At 40.8% G+C, this 26,094-nt stretch overlaps 1 protein-coding gene across 2 annotated transcripts in view; it reads right to left on the bottom strand.

Moving 5' to 3' along the window:
- Positions 1 to 26,094, bottom strand: part of LOC126354548 (nardilysin-like) — a 342,605-nt gene that overhangs the window by 107,114 nt on the left and 209,397 nt on the right. The window contains exon 14 of one of the 2 annotated variants that reach the window (XM_050004292.1): positions 15,190 to 15,326. In XM_050004292.1, the coding sequence (XP_049860249.1) occupies positions 15,190 to 15,326 (137 nt within the window). The remainder of the gene's footprint in view (positions 1 to 15,189; positions 15,327 to 26,094) is intronic. The other variant, XM_050004300.1, reaches the window with a different exon arrangement.

The raw sequence follows: 26,094 nt of genomic DNA, 5'->3' as shown, positions 1-26,094 counted from the left end.
TTCAAATAACATAATATAAGAATTACATTCTAGAGAAATAATAAAATTTTCCACAGGCTGCCTCATAATCTAAAAAATAATCAAAATTAATTTTCATCCTCCGCAATATATAAAATCATGTGTTGTAAATGCCCAGCTCAGTACATAGGTCAGACAAACTGTAACTTCCATATTAGATTCAAAGAACACAACACTTTCTGACACAACACACAATATAAATCTGCAATACCCTCTCACATAAAAGAGACAAGACATTCATCTGGCAGTACACAAAGCAATCTTATAATACTACAAACACTGAAGACACAAGATGCCTCTGTATGAACAACTTGAAATCTATAGCCACTGAAACAAACTCAAGGAAACTCTACTGGATGACAATAATGAAACATACTCAACTAACCTTTTCTAAATCTTTCACAAAATACTTAAAGCATTCTCATAATTTACAATTTCAATGCAAAGCAATTTACCTAACCATCCCGATTCATTTTCCAGTATCTTCAACCTAAAATATGTGTGTATGTCTGTTGGAATCTTTTTTTATATACAACCATTTAATATAATAATTGCTTGTGCACATATCCATACACTGTTGAAGCTGATTCATATTTTTTTTTAAATACAGGAAGAACACATTTCTGTATTATAATGATCTAATACAATTACTGAATAGTGTACATGTCCTAATTCTTTTGAAGTCCACTCATACTTTTAAAATAAAAGGAAAACATGTTTATGTATGTAACCAATTAATTCAGTAACAGAATTGTGATGTAGAGTAGGACATAACCAATCTCCAGATACTACACCTTTCAACTACCTTTGTATCCCAAGTAAGCAGCATATATCTAACATGTATAACATCTCCGACATGACAGTGTAAACATAATGTACAGTGGAGAGGTCATACAACAAGTAGCAGCATGCAGGCATTTTATGACTCTAGTGCCCCTGCAAGTACAATTTACTCTCACAAATTTGAGTTTCTTTTTTTAACTTTAAAAGTGTTGTACCAAAAAAGTTTTTAACATCAGCAAAGATGCAACATAACCAATACAGTCCTCAGTCTGCTGCTGTGGAAAGGCTTCTGTGCTCTTCAAATACAATGCTCCACCTGAAGATTATGTGACAAAATAAATAAGTGACTGACACAGAAAACTGTTTTATTTCTATTATTAATAGTAATTCACTTTTCCCATCCACAGGCAGCCTTAACTCACTGCTGATTCATCATTATAACTAATGCCACAGCACAGCCATGGGCACTCACATGGGACCCTCCTACGCCAACCTGTTTATGGGACCCATCTAGAGGACACCTTCCTAGCCTCCCAAAGTGACAAAGACCAAATCTGGTTCTGGTTCATTGATGATATCATCATGATCTGGGCTCAGGGCCAAGACACCCTATCTTTGTTCCCTTCACAACCTCAACACCTTCTCTCCCACCCAATTCACCTGATCCTAACAGAGCATGCCACATTCCTAGACACTGACCTCCTCCTCTCTGATGGCTCCATCTGCACCTCTGTTAACGTTAAACCCACTGACCATCTGCATTTCAACAGCTGTCATCTCTTGACACCAAAAAATCCTCTCATACACCCTAGCCACCTGGGGACAGTGTATATGCAGTGACAAGAACTCCCTTGCTCAGAATGCTGAGAGTCTCACCAAGGCCTTCAAGACAGGTGCTATCCACAGAACTAGTCTGCAGACAGATCTCCCGTGACATTTCCCCTCACATCCCTAATCCTCGTATCACCCCCAAGAACCAGCCACAAAGGACTGCCCCTTTATCACCCAGTACCACCCCATATTGGGCTCTGATTACTCATCATAATGCCCTGAAATGAGGGCCATCCTACCTGAGATCCTCCCCCTCCCACAACCCCCTTCCTAAAGTGGTGTTCCCTCGCCCACCCAACCTCCACAACATCCTAGTCCATCCCTATGCCACTCCCAATTCCAATCCCTTGCCACAACGATCATATCCCTGTGGAACACCCATGTGCAAGGCCTGCCTAATACACCCACCCAGCACGTACTATTCCACTCTTGTCACAAGTTTATCGTCTCCCATAAGTGGCCAGGCCACCTGTGAAAGTAACCACATCATTTATCAGCTCTGCTGCAATCATCTCATAGTTTTTTTTTATATTGGCATGACTACCAACCAGCTGTTCACCAGGAAAAACAGCCACTGCCAAACTGCAGTTCAGAGCAAAGTAGACCACCCTGTGACACAATGCTTGATTTCAATGGCTGCTTCACTACCCAAGCCATCTGGATCTACCCCTCCACCAAGAGCTTTTCTGAAATGCACAGATTGGAGTTCTCCACTCCCATAATTATCCTGGCCTCAACCTACAGTAACATACTGACCCTGCACCCTCCACACAACAGTTTCCACCCCCTCTATTCTATCATCTCCTCCCCATTCTTATCTCTCATACTCTTTGTTTGCTACCCTCTGTCAGCGTATCCGCCCATCTTTGCCTGCTCCACCCCTTTTTTGTTGCTTTTTTTCCCCACCTCCCTGTCCCACAACAACCTGATGCTGTGCCTGTTGGTATTCTAGTTCCTGCACACTGTGTCAGACAGCTTCATCTCTCCCCCCACTTGTACACAGCTATCCCTCCCCCTTCCCCAGCCCCTCCAAATTGCTGCTTGCATCCTACATGGTAGTTTCATTCTGGCCCGAGCTGTCAGAGTTGGTGGTTATTTGCTTGCTTGTGTGTATGAATGATGGGTGTTTCTCTTTTGCTGATGAAGGCTTTGGCCAAATGCTTTGTGTAAGTGTCTTTCAATTGTAACATCTGCAACTTAATGTGTCTTCTTTATGGGAAGTAGTGATTTGCTTTCTTATACATAGCATCAATATTTACTCTGCATGACTGCAGGTCTTTTGACTGCATTTGGAGGCTATTAGTAGTTGTGTTTTCGGATTTCTGGATTTACCCAGATCATTTACCTGGAAGTCAGATGATTTCCCTAAGAAGACCATGAGTAGCCTTTTCACGAGTGCCCCTCCAAATGAGTGGGTGCTCTGCTTGTAATGTTATCATTACCACCATGACATTAAAGTTTGATGAATTTTCTGAAAATGCCTTCATGGTGCTCTTGCTGAAAGCCTTATAATGTAAATGACAATTTTACTGAACTGCTCTGCTTCAACATAAGTTCTCATCAAGTAGTTTGTGGCCTGCTGTTATATACACTCAGTTGCCAATTTCAAGTAGAAATCAGAACATCCTACCTATCATATATGGCTGGTTCGAATTCAGTAGGCGGAGTAAAAATATGTCAGAAGTTCCTTGCAACACATCTAGATGAACTGCTCCAGTCAGAATAAGTAACAAGAGTGTTTTACTACTACTCCTTTGCCTGTGGCTAACTGCTACCCATGGTGGAACTGACTGCTAAAAAAGTTTTGAGACATATACCTGATTATTGCTCAGCTATGATAGAATATAAAGTTCGTTAAATTACAGTGCTGTTTATTAACTGTCCTGGCATATAAAAAGGGCCTGAGATAATACAGATGATGGTGATTCTGAAGAGTCATTATGTTCATGAACAGAGATGGATTCAGAAGATGAAGATTCTTTTGTGAATTATTTTCTATCTTCTACTGTTGAGTTTCATAATAACACCTTGCCTCAAAATAGGGATTGTTTGTTGAAACTACAGCCAATTATAGAACATATGCAAAAGAAACTTTCTGCCTCTTTGAAAAACTCTGTAGAGATGAACCACAATTCATGTATGGTCATCTGAAAAGAAATTAATATATTGCAGGAAAGAGCAAGATAATTAGCCTAAAATTTTGTAATTTCTATCCACTAGAATAATTGTATACTACAAAGAACATACTTTGATCATCAATAACTTGCATACAAGGCTAGAGCTGTATTGTTGGCTGTATGCCAGAGCAACAAATGCAAACATCAATGAAATGTCACTAATGGACAAGAAAGGAGAAATAACATTGCAATCATTAAAACCAGAAAACTAATCATTCTGAAATGCAATGTAAGTTTCGATTTGTCAACATTCCACAATGCTGAAATGATTCTATCATCAAAATGAGATCACAAGACTAATGACCCAAAATTGAAACTAAATCTGGTAACTGATAAAAACAAATCAGTGAGATAAGTCATCTGAAGAGACATGCTCATCAAAACAGAGAAAAGTACAAGGAAGTCTGCAACATGAAATTATTCTTTCATATTTTGGATATCGCAATACTCAATTCATTTTGTTTATTCCGAAAATATATGACAAAAATGCAGTACAAAATATTTCATTTAAATGTAATCAGAAATTTTCAAAACATTGGCATCCATCAAGATAGCATGGTGGCAACACTGGGGTAGAGTCGACCACTCGCCCACTGTGGAAGGTAAACATTCTGCTGTACATCAGTACTTTACTAATAGTTCAGTCGTCTCACGGCACTGCTTAGTAAATGATGCAGGGCCACATAGATAGATGATATATCAGTGTCTAGATCTACATCTAACACATACTCCGCAAACCACTGTATAGATGGCAGAGGGTACCATGTACATTACTAGTCATGTCCTTTCCTGTTTCACTCACAATTAGGCTGAGGAAAAACAACTTTCTATAAGCCTCCATACAAGCCCTAATTTCTCTCATATTATCTTTGAGCTACTTATGCAAAATGTATGTTGGCAGCAGTAGAATTGTTCTGCAATTGGGTTCCATATGTTGGTTCTCTAAATTTCTGCAACATTGACAACATTGACTCACGAAAAGAGTGCAGTCTTCCATTTGGGGATTCCAATCTGAGTACACAAAGCATCCCCGTAATACCTACATGCTGATTGGACCCACTGGTAACAAATCTAGCAGTATGTCTCTGAATTGCTATGATGTCTTTCTTTAATCCTACTTGAGCAATACTCAAGAATGACTCAAACTAGGGTTCCATATGCTGCCTGCTTCATAGATGAATTGTGCTTTCCTGAAATTCTCCCAATAAAATAAAGACAAGCATTCAGCTTACCTACCACCAACCTGACGAGTTCATTACATTTCACATTGCTCTACAGCATCAAACATAGGTATTTAACTGATGAAACTGTGTCATGCAGCACACTACTAATGCTGTATTCAAACATTACAGATTTGGTTTTCCTAACCATCTGCAGTAACTTTCGTTTTTTCTACATTTAGAGCATGCTACTATTCATTACACTAACTGGAAATTCTGTCTATGGTATCTTGAATTCTCCTACAGTCACTCAATGATGACACCTTCCTAACATCACAGCGTCATCAGTAAACAAGAGAAAATTGTTACTCATCCCATCTATCAGATCATTAATGTATATAGAGAATAAGAGTGGTTCCATCACACTTCCATGGGGTACACCTGACAATACCCTTGTCTCTAAAGAGCACTCACCATTGAGGACATAGTACTGGGTTCTATTACTTAAAATGTCTTTGAGATACTCATATATCTGAAAACCTAATCCATGTGCTTGCACATTCGGCAACAGTCTGCAGTTGGGTACTGCGTCCAACGCTTTCCAGAATTTTAGATATATGGAATCCGCCAGATGCACTTCATCCATGGTTTGTAGGATACAATATGAGAAAAGGGCAAGCTTAGTTTTGCATGAGTGAGGATTTCTAAATCCATACTGATATGCGGATAGAGGCTTTTCCATCTCAAGTAAATTTATTACATTCCGACTCAGAATGTGTTCAAGAATTACGCAGCACAAACTGATGTTAAGGATATTGGTCTGTAATTATCCTGGTCTATTCTTTTATCTTTCTTACATACAGGAGTCACCTGTGCTGTTCTACAGTCACTTGGGAATTTGCACTGGGCAAGATATTCATGATAAGTGCAAGCTATGTAAGTGGCCAACGCTCTGTAAAACTGAATTGAGATTCCATCTGGACAACTTATCTGCTTTCAACTCTTTCACTTGCTTCTCTAGATCAGGGATTCCTAATTCTATGTCCTCCATGTGGGAGGCTGTGTGACAGTCAAATAAAGGTATGTTTGTACAACCCTCCTGCATTAATGATTTATTAAATGTGAAATTTACAGCTTCAGCTTCCCTTTTGTGTCTTCTATTGCCACAACAGACTGGTCGATGAGTGACTGGATAGAATCTGTCAAATGGCTTATTTATTTTTCATATGACCAGAATTTTCTCAGGTTCTCGCCAAGACCTTTTGCTATGGTATGATGGTGCAAGTTGTATGCTTCACACATTGATCTTCTTATGGGCACACAAATAACTACTAACTTTTGCCTGTTGACATCTGCATGTTCTTTTTTGCACTAAGAGTGCAACAATCTCTGTCTCCTCAGAATTTTCTAAGTTTGCTTTTTAAACCACAGATAGTATTTTCCATCCTTCATCCACTAACTTGACACATACATCTCACAGACCTATTTTCAACCAGTTTAGACTTTGCTGTAATTCCTCTACAACCATCATTCTGGAACTAAACAATGTCCATTCATCGTCAAAGTGGCATGCTAACAACTGCTTATCTGCTTCTTCTAACCAAGTCTGTAGCTCATGGTCTAGTGGCTAGTGTTGCTACCTCTGGATCACGGGGTCCCGCCCAGGTTGGGGATTTTCTCTGCCTAGGGACTGAGTGTTTCTGTTGTCCTCATCATTCTATCATCATTCATGAAGGTGGCTAGATTGGAGTGTGTATAGATTGGGAATGTGTACAGGCACTGATGCCCGCACTGTTGAGAGCCCCACAAATCAAACACCATCATCATCATCATCTTCATCTTCATCTTTGAGCATAAATATTCTCCTGGCCTTCTTGATAGATTTATTAACTTTAATAAGCATTGTCACTATGATGACATCATGAGCACTAATCCCTGTCTCTGTACTGACACTGTCAATAATGTCAGGCCAGATTGTAAATACAAGTATAAAATATTTCCATTGCAAGTTGGTTGGCTAACAAGTTCCAGGCTGTTTTTCGAAAACACGTTCAATAGTACCTCAGAAGACAATCTACTCGTACCTGCAGTGAATCCATAGATATCCCAGTCTGTACACTTAACAGCTTCAGCTTAGGTTAAAGCTGCCTCAAACTAATACTGGTTATTTCTGTATTCGGACCAGAGACTTTCCTTGAATGATCCTATAACTGTTACGGAGAAAGAAATGGCTGGTAAAAACATCCAATAATTGAGCTGAGTTCACATACGCTGCTACTTGTGTTCAGACATTTTCACAGTGGGACACAAGTTTGACCTAAATAGACACAACATTAATGTCAACAGCAGTGAACACTCTTCCTCACATGGCATCTATCTGTCCTTTCTATATACTTGTCATGCCTTGTTTCTTTTTTCAAGGGCTTCTATTTCATGTTTTAGCTAGATTTAGGTCCTGAGAATAATCTGAGCGAGACTACCATATTTACTCGAATCTAATGAGACTAAAAATCAAGGGGAAAAAATTTCCCGAATCTAAGACGCACCTGACATCTGAGACTCGACATTCAAGGGGAAAGTTTTAGACCGCACCTCCAAATCGAAGCAAAGTTGGTCCATTGTAACATGAGACTTATACGGGTACCCTTCCTTTTTCACGAACTTCGTCTGGTTAGAATCGATTGCTTATTTTGCTTTGATCTGATAAGTACCATTCTCTTTGTTATGGGTATTTACGTCACACTAAGCTGAAAATGCATTATTGTACTGTGTCATGCATTGTTTGTTGCATTCTGATAATGAGTGTTTACGAACTGTCGCCGCTCGCGGCATTGGCTTGCTTTCGTGCGTGCTACTGCCGCTTACAATAAAAAAGAGGAATTGTCTAATTAGCGAACCAATGGCAAGATACTTCTATTTGTTGTTACTTACACTGCTGCTTTTTTTGATAATGATCAACAAGAACCAAACAATAGGCTGCATATGATAGAAGATGTTCTGAACGACAGTTTAGCGATAATTTGTCTCCGTTTGAAAATCTTTGCAGATGCCTCTTTAGTACATTAAATTCTGCACAGAAATTAGAGTCATCTTAGATTTAAAAATCTAGTCAGTTACCATGCTTCATTTCTGACTGTATCACTATTCAGCATGAGAATAGTACGATTATAAACATGACATGATATGTATATTCTTCCATGTTTGCTGTTGTCTCATTAGTTTCGTAGTTTATTAGGCAGGCAGGATTTAAATGAGACAGCAGCAAACACGAAAAAATACATGGCAGAATGTTTACACTCGTATTATTCTTATGGTGAGGAGAATACTGCATGTGATTCATAATTCATAATAGTTCCTATTAGCAACCATCTCTTGTCACAAGCAGGAAAATAATTCAAAACTTAAGAGTTGGCCATATTGACATACATCCCAAACAGTCTTGCCAGTCGGATTTTCGTAGTAGATTTTTAGTAGTGACTTCAAATCAGTGTGTGTTGTTGTTGTTGTCTTCAGTCCGTAGACTGGTTTGATACAGCTCTCCACACTTTGCTGTCCTGTGCAATGCAGAGTAGCGACACTTATAAAATAAGAATAAAAATAACTTCGAAATTAAAAGCTGAAATTTAAAACAAAATTTTATTAGGTTTGTAATACATCTTATACGAAATGTTTAAAATATCAGTCATGATTCTGAATCACTATCACTCAATTCTTTGTTGCTCATTTCCTCATACAGAGCATCGTCCTCCGTACCATCTAGTGCATTGGATATCAAACATTTTTTAAATGCTTGTTGCACAGTCTGATTTGTAACACACTTCCATGCATCATAAATCCAATGGCACACTTGCGACAAACTCTGTCGCTTTTGGAAAGCCAGTCTACATGCGTTTAAGCTTGTCCTTAAATTGTTTATTCAAACAAATGTCAAAAATTGTTTCAGAATTGGCGTCATCCCACCTGGAATTACTGCTAAGTCCGTTTTGCTTTCCTCTAATTTTAGTTTTACCGCAGGTGTTGTATGCCTTGTGAAACCGAATCCATTCCACCACCATGTCCTCCGAAAACAGCCCAGTTTCGTTCGCTCGTACAATTACAGTTTTTGGAAACATTTCCGATTTCGGTAAAGTCTTTCGCATGAAAAGTATGAATGGGAGTAATTTATGTCCGACTGCTGTGCAAGTGCTAGCCGGAGTGGCCGAGCGGTTCTAGGAGCTATGGTCTGGAGCTGCGTGACCAAAATGGTAGCAGGTTCGAATCTTGCCTTGGGCATGGATGTGTGAGATGTCCTTAGGTTAGTTAGGTTTGTTCTACTTTCTAGGGGACTGATGACCTCAGAAGTTAAGTCCCATAGTGCTCAGAACCATTTTTTTGCGGTGCAAGCAAGAATGATGGACATCCGCTGTTTTTCAGCCCCTGATTTAAGAACACTTATGTCTTTCTTTCCTTTGGCGTCAACCGTATAATTTGACGGCACGTCAAAATATACGGAAGTCTGGTCAGCATTTCCTATCTGACCAAGGAGGTATTGCTTTTCTGTGCGCCGCCTAATTATGAAGCTCTGAAATTCAAGAAGTTTTTCTTCATAATTTTTTGGCACCTTCTACATCCACATCTACATCCATACTCCGCAAGCCACCTGACGGTGTGTGGCAGAGGGTACCCTGAGTACCTCTATCAGTTCTCCCTTCTATTCCAGTCTCGTATTGTTCGTGGAAAGAAGGATTGTTGGTATGCTTCTGTGTGGGCTCTAATCTCTCTGATTTTATCCTCATGGTCTCTTCGCGAGATATACATAGGAGGGAGCAATATATTGCTTGACTCTTCGGTTAAGGTATGTTCTCGAAACTTTAACAAAAGCCTGTACCGAGCTACTGAGTGTCTCTCCTGCTGAGTCTTCCACTGGAGTTTATCTATCATCTCAGTAACCCTTTCACGATTACTAAATTATCCTGTAACGAAGCACGCTGCTCTCCATAGGATCTTCTCTATCTCTTCTATCAACCCTATCTGGTACGGATCGCACACCGGTGAGCAGTATTCAAGCAGCTGTCGAACAAGTGTACTGTAACCTACTTCCTTTGTTTTCGGATTGCATTTCCTTAGGATTCTAACAGACCAATCCAGCTGTGACTAGCATTAAAATTTTCGGTTCTTCGCTCTCTAGCAATTTCAGCTGCCTTAATTTTTAAAATTTCGGCGTTCACAGGCAGGAATTTCTGATGCTGTTACTTAACAAATCCATTTAACATAACTTCTAGTGCATGATATTGGCCACACTTTGGCCCACTAAATGCTTTTCTGCTACATGAACATTAAAATAATTTCTCCCTCTGCAGTCGCCATCGCCTGACGTTTTCTCATTAATCCCGTATCGCAGACTTGCAGCACAATTAGAACTTTGTTCCGCAAAAGAAATAACTCCCCTCTTGAATTTGGCACTATAATGAAAGATTTTCATTATGGTTCATTAACACCAACAAGCACTTCACAAAATTCCACGAAGCAATAGGTGCCGCTATGTGAAATCTTAATGAGCCCCAACGTATCAACTCGTGCAGCAATCCTAAAGCCTTGTGCATTGTTGGTATTTTTGTGTAAAGAAATTTAATTTTTTTGCTACGAATATTTGAAAGGCTGCTACATTCGAAGGTGAACAATGCGGAATTTCTATTTACTTCGTTGGATAACGTATGAATAAGCAGTGTTTGAAACTCGGTGAGGAAGAAAAAGCTCGTCTTCTACCTTTTTTTAAATTTATTTACTGACGCAGAGGTTTTGGAGCCAGTATTTATCTTTGTGCCTGCAAAGCATGCCTGTGTAGCGCTACACATATTCGACAGCAGAAGTTGGTTGTGGTGGCACCTACCAACATTTTTCATAACTTCCACTTACTTTGCACTCCATTCTAAGCCACAGGCGGTTTTTTGAATTACAAAAACGGGAAAAAAGTGCAGCTTAGATTAGAGTAACTATGGTAGTTTCCTGGAGGGCACTAAGTTCAGGAATTCTGTCACAGACCTGATGGTCGCAGAAAGCCACAGATTGACACCCTCTATTCAGCTCCAAACCAAAGAACCACAATCAGTTCTGGATATGATGCTTCAAACTGTGAGCTCTGCTTGCACCCCACAAGCGACATCGGCAGTCTTCAGCACCTCCCCAGCTAGCCTCCTGTAAGAACTGCTGATGGCCTCAGAACCCAAGCAATAATATGTGTCATTGTTGCCAACATGAGCAACAGCTAGCAGACTTTTGCCCTCTGCTCCCCGCACCCTGGATTGCCATAGGCAGGACCTCCTCAGCACGTCTGATATGCTCTACCCCCCAGCAGACACACCAAGTGCATACTGGAAGTCATTCCAGCTCCAGATGCTATTTCCCTAAGAGGCTCCATAATGCACCTAACACTTGACCTCATAGCTAACAAATCGCTCCTCCCATGTGCCTGATTGAACTCTGTTGAAATAGTGGCCACCAGTGCATTCACAAAGTAGATAGGCAAGGCCAGATGCCTAACCTCAAGCATCACCACCATGTAACAATCTGCCATTTACCCTGCAGTGAGTGCAGATTCCCTGAGTCGAGTACACTACAAGATGCCTTAGGTGTAGAGTCCAAGGGCGAGACAAGTGTCACCTGAGGTGTCTCATGCGATGTACCACTTTCTCTGCTGCTGTTATATTCTGAGGCAGAAACCTGCAGATGGCTGACCAGGGCTATTAATATCTTCAGTTATTTGCAAATTGTGGCCAGACCCCCCAGTGCTCACATACAGCATACGCACACCATACCCACCCTACTACTACTAACTTACGAATTAAACTATGAAAACAAACAGAAAAAGTTAAACATGTGACTTGCTAATCTCTTGGTACTTCACCATTGAGCTGATCAGTGGTTACTACCAATTCAAAATAAACAAACAAATGACTATTGCATGACAGACTGCGCGAATGTACACAATACCGTTACGAAAATGCAATACTACATGTCTCAAATACACACACCAAAAAAAGTTTTGCAAAACCCTGGTTCCTGAAGAAAGTTTGGTGACTGTGGATATTGTATCCCAGACACAGTCTCTTTGACTGTTCAGATATGTCACTAAACAACCATGCATGAGCAGCACCTATTAGACAGAGGGTGTCCGACAGCCGATCAGTTCCAGTTATTCCACGAGAAAGGAGGTACACGGATCATGTGTCTGTAGTTCAACCATGCCTAGACAGTCAATAACACGGTTTGATCGAGTTACTTTGTGCCAGGAAGGGCTCTTAACAAAGGGAAGAGCCCAGGCGTCTCAGAGTAAACCAAAGCAATGTTGTTCGGTCATGGAAGAGATACAGAGAGACATGCCTTGTTCAAGCCGCCCAAGGGCTACTATTGCAGTGGATGACCACTGCATATGGATTTTTGCTCATAGGAACCCTGAGAGAAATGCTGCTATGTTGAATAATGCTTTTTGTGCAGCCACAGGACATAGTGTTATGACTCAAACTGTGCGCAATATGCTGCATGATGCACAACTTCAGTCCCAATGTATATGGTGAGATCCATCTTTGCAACCATGACACCATGCAGTGCGGTACAGATGGGTCCAACAACATGCCAAGTGGACTGCTCAGATGGGCATCACATTCTCTTCACCGATGAGTGTCGCATATGCCTTCAACCAAGCAATCGTTGGAGATGTGTTTGGAGGCAAACCGGCCAGGCTAAATGCCTTAGACATACTGTCCAGCGAGTGCAGCAAGGTGGAGGTTCCCTGCTGTTTTGGAGTGGCATTATGTGGGGCCTACATATGCTGCTGGTGGTCATGGAAGGCACCGTAATGGCTCTACATATGCGAATGCCATCCTCTGACCCATAGTGCAACCATATTGGCAAGGAATTTGTCTTCATGGGTAACAATTCACGCCCCATTGTGCACATATTGTGAATGACTTTCTTCAGGATAATGACGTCGCTCCACTACAGCAGCTACCATGTTCTCCAGACATGAATCCTATTGAACATGCCTGGGATAGATTGAAAAGGGCTGTTTATAGACAATGTGACCTACCAACCACTCTGAGGGATCTACACCGAATTGCCGTTGAGGAGTGGGGCAATTTGGACCAACACTGACTTGACAAACTTGTGGATAGTATGCCACAACGAATATAGGCATGCATCAATGCAACTGGGTATTAGAAATACCAGTGTGTACAGCAATCTGGACCACCACCTCTGAAGGCCTCGCTGTATGGTGGTACAACAAGCAATGTGTGGTTTTCATGAGCAAATAAAAATGGCAGATGTGATGTTTATGTTTATCTCTATTCCAATTTTCTGACACTGGACTCACATTCGGGACAATGATGGTTCAAACCCAAATACGGCCATCCCAATTTAGGTTTTCTGTCATTTTCCTAAATCACTTCAGGCAAATGTCTGGATGGTTCCTTTGAAAGGGCACAGCCGATTTCCTTATCCATCCTTCCCTAATCCGAGCTTGTCCTCCATCTCTAATGACCAAAATGCTGATGGGGTGTTAAACACTAATCTCCTCCTCCTCCAATTTTCTGTACAGGTTCCGAAACTCTCGGAACCAAGATGATGCTAAACTTTTTTTGATGTGTTTACAAAAACATGCAGTGAATTTAAAAATTAAACTATACAAGTACACAACAACTTTCAAATAATTTAAGACTTAATCTATACCGGAAAAGCTAAATATCTGACTTGCTGGTCTCCAAGTGCTTCAATAACGAAGGTTAGGATACAGAAAGGAATCATTCCAACATGCTACTGAACAGATTTTGGCACCCACTACCAGAACTGTACTGGCCAATTTGAGTTGCACTGAGAGGTTTTCCACATTCTATCAAAAGCTATCTCAGGGTATACTTTACCCAAACAAACCAAAAAATGTAGCTTTCAAAACACATTAATAAATTATACCAGTGAACTTTAAAAAATAGAAAGCATGATTCTGACCTAGCCAGGCACAACTCAACATATATCCTCACAGCTTAAGAGTTTGGGAAGTAGAAGAGAGGCACTGGCAGGACTGTAACTGTTAGGGCAGGTCAAGAGTTGTGCCAGCAAAGGCATAAGTTCAGAATCCAGATGTTCTGCCAAGTTGTTTTCAGTTTATGAACTATATTTCAACAACCAGTCCAGTTGTCTTCTTCACGTTCTGTGAGTATACATGATAGTAAAGCTCATGGCACCTGAAGAAGAAGGCTGGGTCGATTATCAAAATACTGTGCATAAAATGGAAAGAACAATACAGTAGAATACCTGATTGCACATCATTAATCTATCACACTGTGAAAACCTGATGTATGGGCGCTGCCTGCAAAAGGCGGTGTTTTGCATTTCAGTCCCAGTACAGCACAGTTTTAATATGGCAATACATTTTAGTGCCATTTTTGTGGGTTATTTTTCTTAGTAACCAACAAAACTTCCTCAATACACTGTTTTGGCATTACATTTACAGTAAACGAGCAAAAATATATAATGTGAACATTTTTCTACCTTGATTTCCCTACTCACTGGTTATGCTGGTTTTGATCCTATGGGCATGCAATTTCAGATAAAGAGGTGGCATCAATATTCTTACTGATAATATAAAAAGAAGTACTTTGCATGTACTAATTAAGTATGCTCATCTTTTAGGTATGAATCATTTAGGTATCAATCTAATCTACCTACGAAAAGTTCTTAGTTTAAACTATCATCTTTTTGGCATACAATACATTTTGTGTATTTGCAGTTGAATTTATTTCTGAGGTAAGACATATTATCAAATTCATTGAATCACTTGCATAAAAATATAAATTTTTATAACATTTCTTCCACTTGGATAAATTTCTACGGATCCCCATTCCCTGTGCCATACTAATATTCACTGTATCACATTATCCTCAACTTTCAATAAATAATATGATAAATGTGTACAGGATAGCTTTATAGACTACATTAATTTGAGATTTATCAACACAAATCACTTGTCTATTATTACTGAAAGGAAACGATAAAAAAATATGAATGCTGAGGTAGCATACTCATTTAAGAGGAGAGATTTTGGGTTTCCAGTGCGCCATAAATTCAACATCAATGATGGCAATGCCATAAAAGAAAAACATGTACACTGTTATAATTATAGAAGTGGCAGCTTTTCAAAACGAGACTAAGACTTTTTTTTTATTGAATAAAATTAATCTACTTACCTGTTCAATGCTGAAGGCTTGACAAATTCGTTGAAGTATGCTTTCTTCAGTTCTTCCAGCATGGTGTCACAAACTGATTCATTCAGCATATCCTCATATGATGCGAGATTGCGCGCAATCAGTTCCAATATTAGCTGCTTTCACAGAAGTATATATATACAAGTTGTTAAAATTTTAGAGACGCTAAATGTTTAAAGCAACACTCCTACAATTTACTACAAGTTATAGCAACATACAGTATAAACTGAGTCATCATTCATAAATACATCTGATTCTTCGGAATATGACTGCAACAAGATGAGAGAAAGCAAAAAGATTTGTAATTAATCAGTTCCGGACCTGTCCACATTTTGAATCATAATTCCCACTGTACTGTAATTGCAGCAAATACCCACAGGTCACTACAGGTGTGTGTGTGTATGTGTGTGGGAGTGCGCGTGTGCCCACAGGCATACGGGAGGAGGCAAAGGAAGCATCAGAGTCAGACCATAGCAAAGATGGTATTGACTGGAACATTGTATGTCTTTGAATCTGCCAAAACATGAAACAACTGTGCCTGTTTGGAGATTTCACACAATATACCACACAGAAGTTCAATGAGATGCTACAGCTAATGGATGGCACACCAAATTAAGTGATAGTGTATGTTTGTGCACTGTGGAAACACAACCTGCAGAGAACCTGGAATACGTGTAAGATATGTACACCAAAATCCCCCCCCCCCACCAAGGGGACAAATTGTGAGAGTTGTATGTTGCAGATACTGCAGAGAGTGATATAGTGTATTCTATGCAAATGACATGATGTGAAACTATATTAAGTATTGTTACTGGCAATTGCTGAATTATTCTCATCTTCACTGAGTCATGATAGAACGAACCTACTTTACAAGGAGCTTTGATCAGTGGTTTATTACAATACCTATCCTGATTGACAAAATTTGCAATTTAATTCTTTTTTTCCAGCTATGTTTTATCTGAAAATACAAATCCGATGTTCAGAAAGGGAGCGTATGGGACTAATTGATAGTACAATAGTATTTATAAATATTTCATGCTTTTTACATTTTCTGTAATATTTTGGAGTACTCATTTAATCTCTGAATTTAAAGAAGTTAATTATCCTATAAATTCCATTTCTTTCATTTGACTGTAACTGACAATGAGTGTGCATTATGCAATATTTGGTTATATAGTATTCTAATAACATTTGACAATCAATTGAATGATAAACTGTTACAAGTATCCATAAAAACATTCACAAGGAAGAAAGTACAAGGTCGTTTTTGGAATGTGACATGCATCACACACTTTATGAAGATTCCATTTCAAAATTATGTTCAGTAACATAAATTTATTTTATTTTATAAATAATTCTGTAAAATACAAGTATATCACTGGTGTTTCATACCAGAAAGTGTCTTGGATTCACTTTCAAAGAAATTATTCTTGTCTTGAAGGTAGATTGGGCAAGTCTTGTTTTGGAAACGGAGTAACCAAGTCTTCGTTTGGAACTGGGGCAGAATATATAATGTTTTTAGAGTTGCATATGGTAGTGTGAATTAGATCTGTGCTATATACATCTTCTATATTCCAAATTGTGATTTTCAAGAAAAATCTGAAACAACTTATAATCTTATAATGTGAAAGACTGTCTTTAGCAAAAAAGTGCAAAATGGAAGGACTTGAAGTTGATTGTTTGCCATGTGATAAGTGGAAATAACTAACATCCCAAAGCCAAGACCTGAAAATCATACCCTAGACATTATCGAGATGGCAATCAGAGCAGCAAATAATCTACAAAAACAATGTAAGTATTAAAAAGGCTTGCTACTCATTGTAAGAGTAATCATAAAACCAATTTTCTGCACTACTGCTTCCCGTTCTGCGCAATAATGCTCCATTTGACAGATTCTCCTGATTAAAAAATGCAAATACATTGTCACCCAGTCCAGCTCCATGCAATTTCTCTTATGGCATTACATAAACATCATATATTTGCCCCTCTAAAGTTATGTAATATGGAACATCTGCACACAACGATTGTGGATGTAAGTATAGATATACACCATGACAATTTAAGTTCTTCGCAGTAAACTGAAGATACAGTTAACAGTTCCAATGCACTTGGATTACTCCTGAAACTCATAATTACAACATGTGCCAGTCACACATGTGATTTCAAATTATAAGGCAACTGCACTGAGAAACCAGCTGTATGTAGTATTCTTCTGAATCAGCCCCCAACATCAGCATACTATCTTTCCTGTTCAATTGTCCATTAATATGCTCTTGGAGAAACGAGCACATTTCTGGAAACACCTTTCCATGTAGGCTTGTTACATGGATGTGAACTGTGGCACTTTCGCATACTAATACTCATGGATACCTTTAAGTGCAATAATTACAGCAACATCAGCAAACTACTTTTACATACTGTTTTAGCATATCACAATACAAATTAACAAAATTTCTTAAATATCTTACACCTTGCGACCATGGAACTGTGGCTGTTCAAGATCTATGTGCATTACAATTGCAGTTTTCGGACTAACTATTACGTTTTCAGACTAACTATTATGTAACTTCAGCCAGAATTTGTCACCTTCATACTGCATTCAATGCCAGCAGTTGTGGTACTGTGGTTAGCTTTACTGAATCTCAATAATGGGGGCACAGATAAGATACCCAGATACCTCAGGATTTTCTTCACTCAGAACTGGGTGTGTGTGTGTTGTCCTCATCATCATTTCATCATCATGGATGTGAAGTTGCGGAAGTGGCATCAAATAAAGAAGACTTGTGCCAGGTGGCAGAGTAATCCAGATTGAGTCTCCCAGCCAATAATGCCGTACACGCATTTCATTTATACATTCATCTGTTTATTAATTTTAATCTCACACATCCAGCAAAAGCTTTTGTTTAAAGAGACTTTTCCTTATGGCTATTTTGTATTCAGATTTAGTTACAAATACAAATTGATATCTATTAAATAATTTTCTTATCCGTGCAATCTTCGTTCTTTCCCAAGTAGAACAAGCACTCTAGCAACTACCAAACAATATTCACATAAGCTACTTCCCTTTCTCTCAGCTCTCGATGGAACACAACCACTGCAATGACCATCTCACTGGCCATGACAACTAGCTCCTCTATGCTGGCTGCATGCATCTTTACTCAATGCCTCATGAAAAATAACATGTGTCCTCTCCTACTGACTGTAATAGAGAAAAAAATCCATTGTGACTAGAGATGTCACAACATATTGGAACACATAAGGGAAGAGTTAATACAGCATACTGTCATATTTCACATCACAATCAGTAGCCATATTGAGCATATGTAATCTGTGACTTAAACTTGAAGAGATTACATGTATACTAAGAATTTTGTTTTTTACTGTGTCTTTAGTAGCAGTTTTGTAGTCATATTCTGAAAACCCTGAGCTCCTAATGGATAATATTGTGCTCTTAGAATGCAAACTGTGATACCAAAAGCTACACTGCTGAGCAAATAACTTTTTTATTGGGTTAAGAATAGTAAACATTATTCCCTTGCTTATACTATAAAATTAATTGCGTGATACAGAATACAACTAGAAAATAATTAATCATCACGCACTGAAATGTGAGCTACATAACATATAGCTTGGATTTTATACAAACTCAAAGTAAACAATGTCACATATATTTTTGGACATCATTCTATGCGTTTTTTAATTATCCAAAGCCCCCCTATCCATGTACTAAGTGCATATTCCTAATCTCTATTGAAACTGTGTTGTAATCAATTCTCAGCAACCCCCTTTGTATCGGAACCTGAAAAAGGTGTTTCACTAAGCAGTAATCTAGTGTTTGAGGGCAGTATTTTGTGGTTATTCTCTAACCAATGCTTAGGTTACAACTAACAAGTTGCAGGAACATTGTAATCTGTAATTGTCCAACATCTTTATGTTGGCCAGTCATCCGAGCCTCCAGTCACCTTTGTCAATGGTCAGGTGTGTCACTCCCTTTATGCCTGCACTGTTTTTCACTCACTCCTGAGCAAACTGTCCTGATCTTTGGGTGGCTTGCATGCATATGGCAAAGACGGGCATCTTCACTCAGTGTGTCAAAGCCATGCAACACACTCCCATCCTGTTCCATGAGTATGCTAGGACACCGCACTTGTGCTGTATTCAGTAGCCCCTTCAGACCATCCCTTTACCATGGAAATTGTTTCTCATACTTTGCATTTCCCACCAGAATACCATCTCCATGTGGACAAAGGGACCACCAGTTTTTTGATAAATCAGGCAACATATGCACAACTGGGCTTACACACGTTGTTTCCACCCTCATGGCATCTGCTGGCCAAAGGGGTTCTACTCCACTTTGTGAGTAGTTCTTGATCACTGCAGTCTATTCAAAGCATTATGTGGCTGATCAAGTTATTTGTAATCAGCAACTCACCAGCCACCAACATTTTTGGCCGTGACACCTTTATATTGTTTGGGTTTTCTATTTCTGATGAAGTCATGGTCATAAACTAGTTCCTTTCCAAGAACTGTACAATACCTGCACTGCATTTTCATCTGTATTTCAGCCAGATTTTGGGAGTGCTACAGACTTTCAGGTGCACATCACCCTTCAGTTGATCACTATGTAGTGTTTTACTTGACCAGTCCAATTCTTGTTATCTTACATGCTGTTGTGAAGGGCTAGATTGTCTCCAGACTGCTGAAGTTATTGAGCTGCTGAAATCTAGCACATGGCCCATTCCACTAGTCATCACTGAAAGCCCAGTGTTTCTCTCCAATTGCGTAGAGATTTGAAGGCTACAATTAATGCTCCATCACAGGTGTAAACTTACGCTCTCACCCAGCCAGAAGACCTTCTCAGCAAACCTGCTAGAGGGGAATACTACCCCAAGATCGACCTCACTAATGCTTACTGCCAATTACCCTTAAATGAGGACTCACAGAACAGTGTTGTCATTAATTTGCCTTTTGGAGTGTGTAAGTACGAGCAGCTCCCATATGGCATTGCCTCAGCCCCCAAAATTTTTTAAAGGTTTCTGGAAGAGCTGACAATGCATATTTTAACTGTAACAGGATTACACTGCCAGGACCATTCAAAACCCCTGCACCCTTTTTACGACCCTACAGCATACAGGCCTGTGTTCTTGACCAGAGAAGTGCAGGTTTTTCAGATGGAAGTGGAGTATTTGAGCACTGACTCACCAAAGAGGGAATCAGGCCCACTGATCGGTATGTCATCTAAACAGACTTCGTGCTCTACCCAACAGTCTTATCCTGATGTCCACATAGGCATGTTGGCAAGCTGCTGAGGTTGGCAAATATGTATCAATTGTACTTCTATCCCGTGAATGTGTTCCTCCTAAAAGGCCTTTCACCTTCCAGGTGGTGTGATTGCATTTGTTGGTGTAGTCTTCAAAAGCTTCTGTGTCAGTCTCGCACTCCGTGTCATCCAGAAAATCCTGTATTGATTCACTGAGTGTGATCAGTTCATCTAAAGTTTCCTGTAGGAACTCCTGACAGTGTCTGACTTCCTCTGCTGGCATAGAAACATTGAATGTGTAGCATTCAACTCTTAGAATTGTCCACTTGTGCCTTAGTTTGGGCAGGATCGTAGCTCCAGTCTCCAAAATGGCATGTTTTTGTTTAGTGCCAATAGGGTGTGTCTGTACAGTCACCACCTAATGAGATATCCCCTGTCATTAAGAGATGGTGCATCTGTGCAGTGTTCACCCTTAGGAAAGTTCATCGTTTGCTAACAGATGGTGCTGCACTCTGCTAATGAATTAGCAGTCCCCTTTATATTGTTTGAATAATATGGCAAATGCACAATATTGCTCTGCCACCAACAAGCATGTACTACGTAAAACCACATACACGAACTATAGCCAGTAACGTCAGTGAGCGGAGCACAGCAAATGCCAAGACTTATCTGTATGAACTGAACGTGACATGGCATGACGGTATTTCGAGATTTAAGTCTCAAAATGATCTCCATCAACAGTAATAACACACAATCTCTTCTGATAACACTAGGTTTTGGCACCAAATGGTGCTACTACTAATATTTCAAAGGAATTCAATATAATAACTCCAGCTCACACATTTATCCACAGTATCCATAACAGTTTCAATTACAATTACATACACATGTTGCCAAGGGACAAAGTCTACAGTTTTGCATACAACACCAACAAATGGCAAGAGTAACTAAGATGATGTAAGAGTCTCTCAGATTATGTAAGAGTCTCTCAGATGGTGTAAGAGTCTCTTATTCTCCAACAAATGTGGAGCCATTTGCCAATAGTCCCAGCTTTCTGGTCATGGCACCACTCCAAATGTAGCCATTTCTGTTGTGGTGTTAATTGTGGCCTATGCATAAGAATGTAATTCCCTAGTCCAGCTGTTGCTAGTCTCCAGTCACTGGTACAGAATGCTGCAGAAAGTCCGTTACTTGTTCTTGGATGGCAGATGCATATGTGAAGGGGTTACATGTGCTCATTACACAATACGGCAATTCACCCTTGTGGTGGTTAGATATGGTCACCTGGAACCTTGACAACAGTACGTCTGGCCTCACATTCCCATATAGTCCAACATCAGGCCACTGTCACATCTGAATATGCAACAAATCTGGATATTGCCCAGTTTTTTTTAAAAAAAAAAAAAACCTCCAAATGTAGACCCCCCCCCCCCCAATGAGGTCTCCTTTAAACTCTTTCATGTGTCGATAATACTGTCTCACACAAGTACTTGACATCTATGTATCCTTCACATAGATCATTCAACATCTGGCGATGTCCATGACCCTTACACACACTACCAAACTACCAAGCTTGGTAATAACACTCAACACGGATAGATCAGATGTACTACGATGGTCCTTTTACTTGCCACAGAGAATTCCAATTCTACAATCATTTACATACCTACTGATGATGTGTATATGTATGAAGTTACATTGACATCCAACCATGTTTGTGGGTGTTTCACTTCTTCTGTCACTCAACGTACTTCTATTCATTTGCAAAGTATTAATGTCACCTCTAGCAAAATATGTAATGTTGAAGACAAAGTACCATGCCAGATTACTCATGTCATTCACCAACTAACGCGTGTTCACTGCATGGCGCCATCTATCACAAAGTGAAAAAAGTGGTCCAACTAAAACATTCATATTTATGTACTACACAAATATGTAATAAAAAATGGGGGTTCCTATTTAAACCAATGCAGTTGATATCCATTTGACCTATGGCAGTGCCAGCTAGCGGGCCAACCATAGCGTTATCTGGTTTCCCCCTTCAAGTTAGACGAGTTTCGTTCTTCGTAGTTTTTTCGTTTGATCCATAATGAGATTTTCACTCTGCAGCGGAGTGTGCACTGATATGAAACTTCCATCAGATTAAAACTGTGTGCCGGACCGAGACTTGAACTCGGAATGTTTGCCTTTCGCAGACAAGTGCTCTACCAACTGAGCTACCCAAGCAGGACTCACACCCCCTCCTCACAGCTTCGTTTGATGCTTATTTCATGAGATATTTGGCCCAGTCACTATCAATGGACCACCCAGTATTTCCACTGTCAATGGAGTACACTGAGGTGACAAAAGTCATGGGAATCTACTAATATCGTGTCCAACTTCTTTTTGCCCAGCTTAGTGCGGAAACTTGATGTGACACGGACTCAACAAGTTGTTGGAAGTCCCCTGCGGAAATACTGAGCCATGCTGCCTCTACAGCCATCCATAATTTTAGAAGTGTTACCAGTACAGGATGTCATGCACAAACAGACCTCTCGATTATGTTCCATAAATATTAGATGGGATTCATATCGGGTGATTTGAAGGGCCAAATCATTCACTAGAATTGTCCAGAAAGTTCTTCAAACCAATCACGTTTTGGCAACTCCTTCCATTCCCCTCCATCTATAGCAGCAGACAATCAGCAGCACTGACCAAAAACCAATGATCAGCAAAGCGCCTGCCAGCCAAGGTACCACCACATGCCCCAGCACCCTCGTTGGTCACTTCTGCCAGAGGTAGAGCTTAGAATGCCACACTTTATGGACACCATGCACATTGAACCTTCACTCAACAACACAACACATGCCTGCCGCACTCTCAGCAACTCATCTTGCACAACACCACGTTGCTCCAGTAATCGCCTGCCACACACAGCTGGAGTATGTGTGGACAGCAGGATTTTGCACCATCATCCATTGTCAGTGTTTTTCTGTCTCCCTCAGCCATATGCCCTCAAAGGGCTTCCCTTGACTGCGACTCTACCAAGCCTCATGCCAGATGCAAGTTTCATCCCTCTGGTATTAAGACCATGAATACTGTGTGCATTGTAGTGTAAATAGTGTGGGGAAGTGCTAGAAGAACCAGCCGAGTTTACTTCATTCCATCCCTGGCCGTTTTGAAACTCCTTCCATACCATGGCTGCAGCATGGAATGCTGGCTACCCTCCCCATGGTTCTAGCTGGCTATTCAACCATTCCTCTCATCCCAACCCCAAGCTCCTGTGTTCTAATCATACCCCTGACAACCACTGTGAACTATGCTTGTTGGTACCACCAGACATTTGGCGAGACCACCACCAACTGCAGACCGTGCACCAAGTCCCCAAACTCCGGCAACGACCAGCAACAGGTGCACCAAGTTGCTCTATCACTTCACAGTACCTGTTCATACAGAATTTGAATAATGCTAATTCCCCTCTCCACTACCTCATGGACAACAACTCTGATTTATGCATATTTCCCCGCAAATTACTCCTACATCCCAGTCCTCCCTCTACCCTCCTCACCATTTCCAACAACCTAGACATCTAGAGGCATGCATACCTGCTCATTTGATTTAAGCCTTCAGTGTGGACTCCTATGGAACTTCATAGTCACAGACATTACCAACCCCATTCTGGGCACACACTTCCTCGGTCATTACAGTGTACTGGCCAATGTAGAAAAGTGTCGTTTAGTCGACAGCACCTCCAATAAGTCAGTCCATTGCAGCTCCTGTGTTTTGCTGTGAAACAGCTGACGACTTCAGCCTATAAGCTCAGTTCCCTGTCGAATTCCCCCTCCTCAACCAGCCGCCCTTTGCCCTCCAGAACATTCAGCAAGGCACTCTGCATTACACTGCCACAACACCTGACCCCCAGGTTTTCTGTCATGCCCCCCCCCCCCCCCTCCCTCCACACAACACAAGCACAAAATCACACTAAAGTAGTTCGAAAAGTTGCTCATCACTAACAAACTTCACCATTCCAAAAGCCCCTGGGTTTCAGTTCTTCACCTTGCCCCAAGGGGGACAGTTCCTGGCACCCTTACAGCATTTACTGTAAACTCAATGCCTGCACCATCCCTGACCACTATCCCATCCCACTCCTTGGCACCTACAATGACACCATCTCAGGATCTGCTATCTGTAAGAAAGACTGCACCAAAGCCTACACACAAATCCCAGTCACCCCAGAGGGCATTGATAAAACAGCCACAATCACACTTTTCAGCCTGTTTGAGAAAGCATTTCTTGAAGTTTGGCCTCCACAATGCCACACAAACATAGCAGAGATTTTTGGACAACCTCCTCTGGGCACACGGGGATGTTTTGCTCACCCAGATGGTATACTCATCTACTCCAGGGACCCTACTGAACACCAAAAACACTTATGAGAAAATTTCTCACCTGCAGAACTGGAATGATCCTCAACATGGCAAAATGCCTTTTCAGTGTAAAGTGTCCAATTCCTTGGACACGTAAGTCTCCACTTCGAGTTCCTGTCCCCTCCCCAAGAGAGTACAGGCAGTAGCGAACTTTCCACACCCTACTACTTTCAGGGGCCTCTGGCATTTCATCGGCTTGGTCAACTTTTTCCGGAGCCATCTTGAGGATGCCATCCACGATCCCCTTAGTATACAGCACTACGTGGTAATAAAAAAATGTGATCCCTTGGACCCAGGCCATGATGGGGAGCTCCAAAAAAACAAAATGAGACCTCATGAATGCAATCCTTTTGGCTTAGCCTCATTCTAGTGGCCCCCTCACAAAAGTGGCAGATGCAAACCAGATGCATGCAGAACATCTGGTAACTGCTCACCTTATTTTTGTGCTCTAATCCACAACTTCACTGGGGAGTATATGACATGAGTTGCTTGTAGTCCACAAACATGTCCACTATTTCCGATCTTCAGTCAAGAGATGTCTTTACAGACTAATGCCCCTTCACCTCTGGGTTTTGCAGAAAAAAACATAGAACACATGACAGACGGACAGTTTAGACTACATGAGTGTATCTCACAACTCGCTACCGACAACTGGCATGTTTCAAGCATCAATACCACTGTAACAGATAGCCTTAATCCCTCCTGCGCTATTACCCAACCCTTAGACTGCAATGGTCTGGCTACTGCTTACGAGGGTGGCCCATACCTGGCCCACACCCTTCAGAATGCTGACTCTGGTCTCAACCTCCAGCTAAGGTCCATATCCTGCTATCGAGCTCCAACCGTACACCCCCCCCCACACACACACACACAGAACTCCAGTTCACACATGTACACCTCGACATTGTCAGCCCACTACCCTCCCCCAATGGGTGTTGATACCTGCTGACAATTATTGAGAGATTTATGCATTGGCCAGAAGCGACCCTCATCCCCGACATTTCAGCCAAAACTGTGGCTGCAGCCTTTGTCCAGACCTGAGTGTCCCACTTTGGATGTCCTCGCAACATCACTATAGTTCGCTGGTGCCAGGTCATCTTGGCCCTCTTCTGACCTCTGACAGCCACCTGTGGCTCCAATTTTTACCATACCACCAGCTGTGACCCTGTGGCTAACAGCATGGTCTGCTGCCCTACACCCAGTACCTCTAGGATTGTGGAT

This window comes from Schistocerca gregaria, chromosome 1, assembly GCF_023897955.1.
Source record: "Schistocerca gregaria isolate iqSchGreg1 chromosome 1, iqSchGreg1.2, whole genome shotgun sequence".
In the NCBI taxonomy this organism is placed as follows: Eukaryota; Metazoa; Arthropoda; class Insecta; order Orthoptera; family Acrididae; genus Schistocerca; species Schistocerca gregaria.
Note: the sequence above shows the minus strand (reverse complement) of the source record. Positions and strands in the feature narration are given on the sequence as shown.